Here is a 12,072-nt window from a genome sequence, read left to right as displayed (position 1 = left end):
AAATTAATTTTAACAGCTAAAATTTAAAAAAAATATAGGTTTTTTGGTCAAGTATGGTTCAGACTGGTCGAGTATTGTTCAGACCTTTGGTCGAGTATGGTTTAGACTGAAAAAATTGGTCGAGAATGGGTTAAGACTGTTTCAGACTGGTCGAGTAATAGTTCAGACTATTTTCAATGGCAAAGATAAGGGTCAAGTACAAATCAGTACGGTCGAGTATGGTTAAGACTGGGGTCGAGTAATGTCGAGTAAAATTCAGACCAATTCAGACTGGTCGAGTAAAAATCAGTACAGTCGAGTACAGATATAGGCCATTTCAGACTTTACTGGTTTGTAGTGAATGCTAGCAATGATTTTGCCAATCAAAGCCGGGCTTCACAACCCACCATTTTCTTCGGAAAATACTTGTACCAAGTCAGGAATATGGCAGTTGTTTTTCACTTGTTCCTTTGATTGAAAGCGTTTGATTTTTTTTCAGTTTTTATGGACTTCCCCTTTTAAAATTTGACCTGGAGTTCGGTATTTTTGTTATACATTTTTTTCAAAGTTATTATGAAACTATCTACTCGAGGTACGGCGTCAATCAGATGTTGATTCTTAAAAAATCCAAAGATCTGTTAGAGTACATACAATCTAAGTCTTTTGACTTTTCTATCCTTTACACAAATATTCCCCATTCCAAACAAAAAGACAAATTGAAAGAATTGGTGATGCTTTGTTTCATATAAAAGAATGGCCAACGTTGATACAAGTATGTTGTCTTAGGGAGGGAAAAATCGTACTTTGTACATTTGGAGGACGTGTTTTTCAACAAACAATCGGCATTCCCATGGGAACCTACTGCATGTTCTCCTCTTATTGCCGACTTGTTTCTTTATTCATATGAAACTGACTTCATAAAGGAGCTTCTTATGAAAAATGAAAAGAAGCTAGCTTTATCCGTTAACTTCACGTTCAGCTACATAGATGATGTCCTCTCACTAGATAATTCAAAGTTTGGTGACTATGTTGAACACATCTATCTCATCGAACTTGAAATAAAGGAAACAACAGATACAGTTAAGTCTGCTTCATATCTTAACTTACATCTAGAAATTGACAATGAGGGTCGGTTGATAACAAACTTTCCGACAAGAGATGATTTCAGCTTCCCAATTGTGAACTTTCGTTTTCTATAAAGCAAAATTCCACAGCACCTTCATATAGAGTATATATTTTTTTGTTTCTTTTTACCAGAACGTTTTCTTGTGAATTTATGATTATAAGCGTCCTTGCTTAAACGGGGCAAGCAGCTAAAAGATCAAATTTCCTGTCTTTGCAGGGAAGGTAATATTTTGACACTACATTTCCCACTTAGTTTGTTTAAATTAAGTTAGAAAAATTACTTCCTAAGATCTCACATATATTTCTTTATATAAATGACAATTAAAGAAAACTGTGCATGCATTAGTGTTCCGTTATTGAGTACATAGACGTTCCAAGACACCGTCTTTTATTTATTGTTTTCTTCTTGGCAGGTTCAAATTGATATTTCTCGAATTATGATACATACATCTGAAGAAGCAGACGTCTTAATATATTATTAGAAAAGCATACGCCATACGAATAATTTAAGTGGGGTACAGAACACATTACCGAGATAACTCTTTAAAACATCAGCTGAACGTTTTAATCACGTATTAGTAGTCAAGAGAAATCAAGCTTCTCAGTGATCAAATTAGTGTTTGACAAACTGCTATATATCCAGTGAAATCATTCCTGTAAATAGTGTGGTTCAAATTTCTTGAAATATTTATATTTTTGTCAACAGGTCAAAATAAATATTTTGTAAAAAATTTATGAAAATTAAGCGAGCCAAATCTATTTTAGAAAAAGTGTTGGATACCCCCTTAAGTAGAATATATATATTTATCATTTACCATTATTTTTTTCATTTTAGGTTTGTGTGAAGAGGTAAAGGCTGATGTATGTCGTCAATTTGGTATTACAAAAACCACATTTCCTAACTTTTTCTCCGGTTATACACAAGAAGAAGCATTAAGAGTTTTCAATAATCCCATCTTTAAAAGGAATATGAATTGTTCCGATAATGCCATCTTATTCTACTGTTCTTCGTTATTTCCAAAGTGTGACAATGGAAAGAGAGAGTTTCCGTGTAAAGAACTCTGTCTAGGTAATATATATATATACTTCGTCTGATTAGTTAAACAATGTTTCATCTGCATTCTATGTAGCAATTTTTTGTCATTTCCTCAGCGGGATTTGAATGCATTTTGATAGAACATCGTGGCAGATCCATTGAGTTTAGCGACCGTCGCACTTGGCAAACAAGGCTTTAAAAGTAACACGTCTTCTAAAACAGCGTCATTGTAACGGCTAATGTCAATTTCTTTGTTAGACAAAGCCAATTCCCACCTTTTTATGATCATCTTTGCAAGTTACAGAATATTTTCAGATACAAAATCATTAATGATTACAAAAGCATGCAAGGCCCAATCGTTATCCATTTAAGTTTGATGTGGTTTTGATTATGCGAACGTTTACGATACATTATTAATTCTAATCTCTTGTCTAAACCGATGAGCTGTAAAGCTTAAGGTAATAAAGTATATAAATTCCAAATATTGAATTTACAAAAATGGAAAACTTGACTTATTTACAGTACAAACTACAAACGAATGAAATCTTTGAGATGTCATAATGAGCTATTTAATTACTGTATAACTTTTCATTGAAAAGAGTGCATTGTTTCAACCTTGTTTTTTTATCTTTAAAGCAGGATCATGCAAATTTTCACAGAAACTAAGTATTCTATAATTATCAAAATAAGATATACTACAACTTTATAACTTTATAACTGTGCAAAATCAGATGTAGAATTTTTAGTAGTTATTGTGCAAAAGAAGGCTAAATAGTTGTTTAATTTTTCATATTTTTGGAGATTAGAGTACTTAACCCGGCCATTATTTCATCAATCAAGTCAATATGTGATTAAAACTACTATCAAATATAGTATATCATTTTTAGGTCAAACTTAGTAGATGTTAAATTCTTTAAATCTTTATATTTTTGCAGCTGTTTACAACGAATGTGGAACGGTATCAATTCTGAATGATGTCGACGACTGCCGCTACTATCCCAATGAAGACTGTATTTCCCCGTTACCATCAATGAAACAACCATTAACAACACCATCTTACACACATACGTTTTCAAGTAATTTCATTAGTTATATATGAAAAATATTTTACTTTCTTTTTTCCCATTCTGTATGTGAGTTTCGATCAAGTGTATTTTTTTTCAAATAGTACATTTAAAAGTTTTAGAAAATAATTCTATGGTTCTATCCTTTTTAACAGTGGTGATTTTGCTTTACCTCATTCTTTAATTCATTTGTAAAAGGGGTAAATAAACTCATCATAGATACCAGGATTGAAATTTTGTATTTGCGCCAGACGCGCGTTTCGTCTACCAAAGACTCATCAGTGACGCTCGAATCTAAAAAAGTTTAAAAAGCCAAATAAAGTACGAAGTTGAAGAGCATTGAGGACAAAAAATTTCTAAAAGTTTTGCCAAATACAGCTAAGGGAATCTATTCCTGATGTAGAAATACCTTAGTATTTCAAAAATTCAAAGTTTTGTAAACAGTTAATTCATGATTATGACAATATCAATGATAATTCATGTCAACAGAGAAGTGCTGACTACTGGGCTGGTGATACCCTCGGGGAATAAAAACTCCACCAGCAGTGGCATCGACCCAGTGGTTGTAAATAAACTCATCATAGATACCAGGATTAATATTTTTATTTGCGTCAGACGCGCGTTTCGTCTACAAAAGATTCATCAATGACGACGCTCGAATCTAAAAATGTTTAAAAAGCCAAATAAAGTACGAAGTTGAAGAGCATTGAGGACCAAAAATTTCTAAAAGTTTTGCTAAATACAGGTAAGGGAATCTATTCCTTAGGTAAGGCCACATTACCCAAATTGCACCTTTTTAGCAAAAATAGCAGCGGGATTCTTACAAGTTCTCTTAAAGACCAAACAATTTGTATTTTTATGATTTGACATTGTGCACGTCTTTCAACATAGGTAAATATATTCAAATATACACAAAACGTTCACAGTATATATCAACAGATGAAGTATTCACTGGAAAAAGTAAAATCTACGGAAACGTCGTCATGCAACATCCACAAAAAGTCATCTTTTAAAAAAAGCATATCAAATATGTTACAAGCATCCATTTCTTAAAAAAATGAATAGTAAGCATAAACTAATGCCAAATTGTTATAAATATTTGAACAAATAAAACAAAACATCCGTTATTCGATTTTTAAGGATGTTAATTTAAGCATGGATACAATTGGGTACTCCTCATTACAGAATCATGGATCGTTTGGAGGTCTGTTCAAACCCATTTTTCCATGATTCAATATGGATTCAAAATAAAATTTGTAGAACCATATAGTACATTAGGATATATCTACCAAATAATCACATAATGGAAACTTCTGTCAGGATCATGTAAAAAACGTAGGTGAAAAACTGTCAAAAAAGGTGTAATTTGGGTACCCTCACGTTACATAGAGTGTCTACTAGAAATGCAAATATCGGAAATTTTCTACGTGATAACATGAAAACTTCAATTGTAAGTTTCTTCTGCAAACAGAGGTTTATAATTTTTTTTAATTTTTTGTTTTGTTCATAAATTCTTTTGATTGAAAAGAATTCATATAGTAGTTTGAACCAATATGTGAATAACAAATAAAAGAAAATAAAAGCCAAACCTTGTAAATGGAATTAATGACTATCCCTTTTTACCTTTTTGTAATTACCACGGATCATATTCTAACTGCAATAATGTCGATATAGCATCATATGAATGACTTCATATTATAGAACGCAATAGTTATAGAAATGTAACAAAGACTTTCATTTGCCTCGGGCTCTGCCTTTTATAAAGATTTACTATCTTTTACAAACGCTATGACCATTTCCCTTATAACTGCTTGCAAGTTTTCGCAACTTGATTTGTTACATCACTGTGCAAGTTCGGACGTCCATTACCAAAATTTGGATGCGGTTTTAGACCTTTGGAATGAGAATATTACCTCTATCCATTTATATGGCAGAGTGTTTTCTTTTGTGAAGGTATATAAAAAAACAAGTCGTACACAGCAAAATCGTAACATTTTATTTTGAATTGGTAACCAACTATTGTACCCTTGCGCATGCTATACTTTTTACAATTAAAGCAAATTTAAACCCGTTAGCACACTTTATTTTTTTAACAACTAATGTGGAGAGTTGTCTCATTGGCAATCATACCACATCTTATTATTTTTATATAACATTGAAAATACAAATAAAAAGATAAAATACAAGTTAACTGTATTTCTAGATACAATTATAGACAGTACTACAGGATCACCATCTGATGTAACAACACCGGCGGAAACGACACCAGAGATACCGAAATCAACGCCAAGTAGGTTGAATATAAGTGAAAAATAAAGCTTAATATGTAATACATCATTATATACCGCCTCTGTTCTATTTGCGCATGCACTATCATTATACACTTTAGCTTTATACAGGAAGGGACCGTATAGAAGCCTTGTTTGTGACGTTGATAATAAGCTTTATTTATGTCATCCATTAAGAGTACAGCTTATTTCGTCCACTGCAAATTCAAAATTGTTGATTTCATTTGGAACAGCTTTAAAAGTTACAGTTTAAAGATAACATCCATGCATACATTGTCTCAAAACTTAAATTTTATTTATATCTCCCTCGAAACATGATAGAAAAAAGTAAAATCACAAAAATACTGAACACCGAGGAAAATTCAAAACGGAAAGTCCCTAATCAAATGGCAAAATCAAATGATAAAACACATCAAACGAATGGACAAAAACTGTCATATTCCTGACTTGGTACAGGCATTTTCAAATGTAGAAAATGGTGGATTGAACCTGGTTTTATAGCGCTAAACCTCTCACTTGTATGACAGTCGCCTAGCACACATACAATTTTATATTCTGAGACAATACACAATTTTGTAATATATGTAGAGAAAATTGAACAGTATTTGAAAGACAATTATCAGAACTGTTTTATTCAAGCCTCAACTTTATAAAATTTAAATGATGCAAGTGCGAAACAATTTGTGCTTCTTGGTATAGAAAAACTGTGAATACATGGGAAGTTGCGGTCGGCATAACAAATAAAATTTCAAATATATTTTAATAATTTAACATTTTCCATAACAATACTTGTAATAATGTAGCGTTATTAAATGGATGTTTAAAATTGGTCCTATTTTATGACCCTATACGACTACATAACACATGATCAATATGTAAACATTCATTTTATTACACCCTTGTTAACCAGTGACTTAAAATATCCACTAAAAACGTCCTGAGAACCAATACAACTATAGGAAGACCAATAAATGATCAATATGAACTTATGGGGTAAATTTTTATTCAAATACAAGGAATGGCGAATACCCCTAAAATAAAAAAATGTGCACCGCCGAGTAACCCTTTAGGCCTTTCGATTATATCTCTTCAAAAAGACGTCACTGACGTATCCGAACAAAATGGCAATGGCAAGGTTAAAAGTCCGTCGAGGTACGAGGAACACGTATTGGAAATCATCTGGTGACAAAAATAGCTTTCACAAACGGCCCTTTTCAAGGCTATTTATATTTTCCAAAGAGAGTCTACCTTTGTTTCACATTACTACAGTTAGACATTTACAAGAGCTTCTTTAACATGCATTTTCGAAGGTTGGATAGGCCCTTTTACTGTTAGTTCGGTATATAATAATACAATTATGGCCGCTTAGAAGCGATTCATGTCAAAAATTATCAAAACTAGTTGCCTTTTCGTCTTCTTTCTTTCGGCAAAAGAGAGGCGAACTATACCAAAGGGACATTAAAACTCATAAGTCGAAAATAAACTGACAACGTCATGGCTAAAAAAGAAAAAGACCAACAAACAACAGTACACAAAACACAACATATAAAACTAAAGACTGAGCAACACTAACCGCACCAAAAGTGGATGTGATATCAGGTGCTCCGAAAGGGTAAGCAGATCCTGCTCCTCATGTGTCAACTGTGTTATCTGTCTTTTCTTGACTTTTGAATACGGTCTATTTGTCTTAAATTTATGGTTTACAAGACTTCTTGGTACCTCTTCATCTTTTGTCTTCATAATATGTTACATTCTGCACGGGTTAACAAATTGAAAAGAAGAAGAGATATTATTTTTTTGCATTTATTGTAAATGAAAACAAAACTTCAAATAATTTTGAGTGTCCGATTTGCTTTTCTGGCTTTACCTTTATCAGGAACACTCAAAGCCCAAAAATTTGAAAGCCAGGGCTATAAAAGACTTGAAAAGATAAAGAGATATACAACCAAAAGGTACATAAAAAGAATAGCCAAATTCATATAAGGTCAACAAGAGTTTAAACCTTAGGTTGTGTATAATGTAAATTTTTAATTTAAATTTGAAACATGACTTCGTTAGACCTCCAATGAATTTTGCAATATCCGCCAATTAAGCACAATTTTGTATGTAATACTTTTACGTTATTGAGTACATAGGCCACCCTAGACAAAATCTTTTATTTATTGCAACCTCCTCAACAGGATGTAATTAATTTCAAGTATTCTGGTACACACATCTGAAGAAGAAGAAGTCTTAGTATATATTAATGAATTAGCCGACGTCTTAAGAATAATTTCATGAATAAAAACATATTCATCGCAGATAAAAAACTTTACACACCATTTTGTTCATTTTAGGACGGTGTGAAGAGGTACAGGCTGATGTTTGTCGTCAATTTGGTATAACTAAGACGACATTTCCGAACTTTTTCTCCCAGTACACACAAGAAGCTGCATTAGACACATTCAATAATTACATCATTAAGGAGAATATGAGTTGTTCCGATAATGCCACCCTATTCTACTGTTCTTCGTTCTTTCCAAAGTGTGAAAATGGAAAGATAGAACTTCCATGTAAAGAACTCTGTTTAGGTAATATATATAGATATTCCTCGTCTTAAATTATTTAGTTTTGACAATGTTATATCTGCATTCTTTCGGTAGCCAATTTTTGTCATTTCCTAAGCAGGATTCTCATTCACTCTGGTATGACAAAGTGGCAAATCCACCGAGTTTAGCGACCTAGATCATTTAGCAATCAAGGCTATAGGCAATCAAAGATACCAAGCTATTATTGTTGTACACCAGACGTCTACAGATGCGAGTTTACCCCTTTTATGATCATCTTTGCATAATACTTTTGATGATTTCTGCTACCAAATGATCTAATAGAAAAACAAAGGATATGTGGTGATCAATCCATGAAACAAAATCAGTACATGCACAGCAAAAAACAAACAAAAAGCAAAGGAACAGCGCTTTTATTGCTGACCTTCATCTCAAAGTCACAGCCAGGCCTTCAACACGGAGCAAAAAAAAAACCTCTCACTTCACCCCTAGCACCGGTTTGAGTGGAATTCTTTGCAAAATGATTCGGATAGACTTTGTAAGATGTATCACCACCAAATCGGGCCAGGTCAAACAAGAAAATACTGGAAAGTAGTACATATTTTAAACAAAAACGTTCCTACACATAGGTTTAAATATAATACTATGTATATTAAATAGAATATATTTAAGTTATTAAGGTATCAAATGAAAGGTGAATGGTTGGTGATCCTTGAAGAATACATATTGACTGATAACTTTGAATAATACAAAAATGTATGAATGAATTCTAAAAATGAGGGCACATATTGCCTGTTTCTCAATTATGAAGTACCTGGTTTGGTGTATCCAAAGTTCCGGTAACCAGTACAGTCCGGTGTATAAATAACAGTATATTGATCTCGCCCGCCGTAAAATGTTTGGAAGTAAAAAAAAATAATTGGATAGGAATGAGGGCCAAGAATAGGTGGTGTGCGTCTTATTATCTAGTATAGAAAAACCATACAATCACTATACATTAAAGTTTGATGATGAGAACGTTTGCGATACAATATCAAAATCCAAATATTTGTTAAAATTTGACTAATTCACTGTATAAACGAATGAGATCTTTTAAATGCCATACTGAGCTGTTATTCCATAACTTTTTTTACATACAAAACCTAATGACAAATCTAGAAACGGTGCACTGTTTCAACTTTGCTTTTTTTTATCTTTAAATCAGGATCATACAAATTTTCACAGAATCTAAGTAATGTCTAAAAAATCATTTTAGAATAGCGTTTTTCTAATAATAATCATCAAAACAAAATATACATCAACTTTACAACCGTGATAATACAATTCATTAGTAAAATATTTGTACGTGCTTTATCCCAAATATGCTGGACTGAGTAGTTATCGAAACATGTCTAAGAAGACTGAAAAGTTGTCCATTTTTTTTTATATTTTTGGTGGTCTGACCTAAAAATACTTAACCCGGTCATTTTGTTCTTCAATCAAACAAAGATGTGAAGAAAACTACTATCGAATATAGTGTATCCTTTTAAGTTCAAACTAAGTAGCCGATACATTGTTAAGACCTATGTATTTTGTATTTTTGCAGCTGTTTACAATGAATGTGGACCATTAGCAGGCCTGGGTGATGACTGCAACTATTATCCCAATGAAGATTGTATTTCCTCATTACCACCATGGATACAATCATCAACAACACCATCTAACACAATAACATATTCAAGTAATTACATGTTTTATCAATTTCACTTTTCAAACTTTGTGGTTAATGCAATAATCTGAAATTTCTACTTGATAACTTACAAAAAAAAGTTAAATTACAAAAATACTGAACTCCGAGGAAAATTTAAAACGGAAAGTCCCTAATCAAATGGCAAAATCAAAAACACAAACACATCAAACGAATGGACAACAACTGTCATATTCCTGACTTGGTACAGGCATTTTCTTATGCAGAAAATGGTGGATTGAACCTGGTTTTATAGCGCTAAACCTCTCACTTGTATGACAGTTGCATCAAATTCCATTATATTGACAACGATGCGTGAGTAAAACAAACAGAAATAGTAGTTAAAAAATGTCAGAATAGGGGTACAGCAGCAACACCGTGTCACAATCTTAATCACAACAAAAACAAACAAATATTTAACAAAGAAGCACAAAAAAGCATATATCACATTTAACAACCTCGTTCATTGCTTACTTATTTTTGTATTTTATTTATGTATGCCAAATCAACCCATAAAGTATCGAGGTATTTTAAGCACTGGGACCGAATCGTAATTTTAACATTAACTCTGGCGTAGAATCGCGTGTTTGACGTCAGAATGTAAACGTCACACAGGTAGAGATATAAAATAATTTTGTCGTTCAAAGTATGCAAAAATTATAATAGAACAATAACACAATGGCAGGATGTTTAAAGTACAGAGACACGTCATATGTATCAAAGAAACATAAAAAGTCACACGGACAAAGCACACAAGTGAAAATGAAAAATAATACAAACAACACAATGACGGGATGCATAAGTACAGAGCCACGTCAAATGTATATCACCAAAAACAGACCAAACAGCAAAAGTAACATTAACAAAGACAAACAATAGAACACTCCAACACGTTATTAAGATGATAAACAGCGTCAGTACGCAGAATCTATACTTCAAGACTATCATGTATTATCTGTGAAGTTGATACGGAATATTTATCAACAAGGTCTTGGTACCTTTCGATGAACTTTTTTTAGAAAAGGGACGAGACGTTCTTTGACATATCCCTGGTTCATCAACTTTCTGCTCAGACACTGGTGACGTTTTACAAAGTCTGAGTATGAGCTGCAAGCTCTTGCATACCGAATAAGTTGGGAAATGTATATCCCATATGCAGGTGAAGTTGGTATATTGCTACTAAGGTGGGGGAAATTGATAATTTTAAAATTAAAATCGTCTCATTTGTCATAGATTCTGGTACTGAGATGACTGTGTATGTCAAATTCGAGGTATAAGTCTAAAAATGAGACAGAGGAAGCCGTGTCTGTTGTTTCTTTAATTTCTAGTTCTGGGGGATATATTAATGTAACCCAATCAGAAAAGTTCGGATTGTTAATGGAAAGAACATCATCAATATATCTGAAAGTGAAATTAAATAATCTGACTTCTTTGATCTTCTTGTTTTTGACAAGTGTCTGAAGGAACTCCGATTCATATGAAAATGAGAAGAGATCGGCAAGGAGAGGCGCACAGTTCGTTCCCATAGGAATGCCGACAATTTGTTGAAAAAGTCTACCTCCAAATTCAACAAAAATGTTGTCGATAAGAAACTCCAGCATACTGATCACTTGTTCCTCAGTGTAGCATGTTTTACTCTTTTGTTCGCTATTAACAAAATATGCCTTATGGTATCCCAAAGTAATACATTTATAGCGTATGCTACCATTTTTATGTTGAAAGGCATTGTTGATTATTTTTTTAGGCGATTTTTCAATTTCACATGGGGAATGGTGGTATACAGGGTTGAAAAATCAAAAAGTTTTGATAGAACTAATTTCAGAAAAAGACCGAGATTTAAAATTATCCAGAAGTTCTTTAGAATTTTTAAGAATCCACATATGGTTAATACCAATACGCGAGTAAACAGTTTCACAGTATTTCTGAAGACCCTCTTTCACAAACTAATGCTAGTTTGTTCTGTAAAACAGAGGTTTATAAATCTTTCATTTTCTAATTTGAATCTTTCATTTATTAATAGATATAATGATAAAGAATGTATGTACTACTTTTAACCTATATGTGAAAAAATAAAAGCAAAATACAACCAAACCTTGCAAATGGAAACGTTGACTATCCCTTTTAACCTTATTGGAATTGCATCTTATCATATTATAAATGCAACTACCTCGGTATGGCATCATATGAGTTACTTTATTTTCAGAGCGCATTAGTAATAGAAAAGTTACCAAAGTTTGCATTTGCCTATATCTCTGCCCTGTAAAAAGATTATACGTTCTTTTATAAATACTATAACTATTTCCCTTGT

General features: G+C 32.6%; 1 protein-coding gene across 6 annotated transcripts in view; it reads left to right on the top strand.

Annotated features, from left to right (window-relative positions):
- Nucleotides 1-12,072, top strand: part of LOC127737808 (neurogenic locus notch homolog protein 1-like) — a 45,648-nt gene that overhangs the window by 21,843 nt on the left and 11,733 nt on the right. For all 6 annotated transcript variants that reach the window (XM_052248740.1, XM_052248738.1, XM_052248737.1 and 3 more), the window contains 5 exons: nt 1,940-2,173; nt 3,076-3,216; nt 5,408-5,494; nt 7,829-8,062; nt 9,624-9,758. In XM_052248740.1, coding sequence (XP_052104700.1) covers nt 1,940-2,173; nt 3,076-3,216; nt 5,408-5,494; nt 7,829-8,062; nt 9,624-9,758 — 831 coding nt within the window. The remainder of the gene's footprint in view (nt 1-1,939; nt 2,174-3,075; nt 3,217-5,407; nt 5,495-7,828; nt 8,063-9,623; nt 9,759-12,072) is intronic.

The sequence above is a fragment of the Mytilus californianus genome, unplaced genomic scaffold (genome assembly GCF_021869535.1).
Source record: "Mytilus californianus isolate M0D057914Y unplaced genomic scaffold, xbMytCali1.0.p SCAF_4, whole genome shotgun sequence".
Lineage (NCBI taxonomy): Eukaryota > Metazoa > Mollusca > Bivalvia > Mytilida > Mytilidae > Mytilus > Mytilus californianus.
The sequence above is the reverse complement of the archived record's forward strand: the minus strand, read 5'-3'. Positions and strand labels throughout refer to the sequence as shown.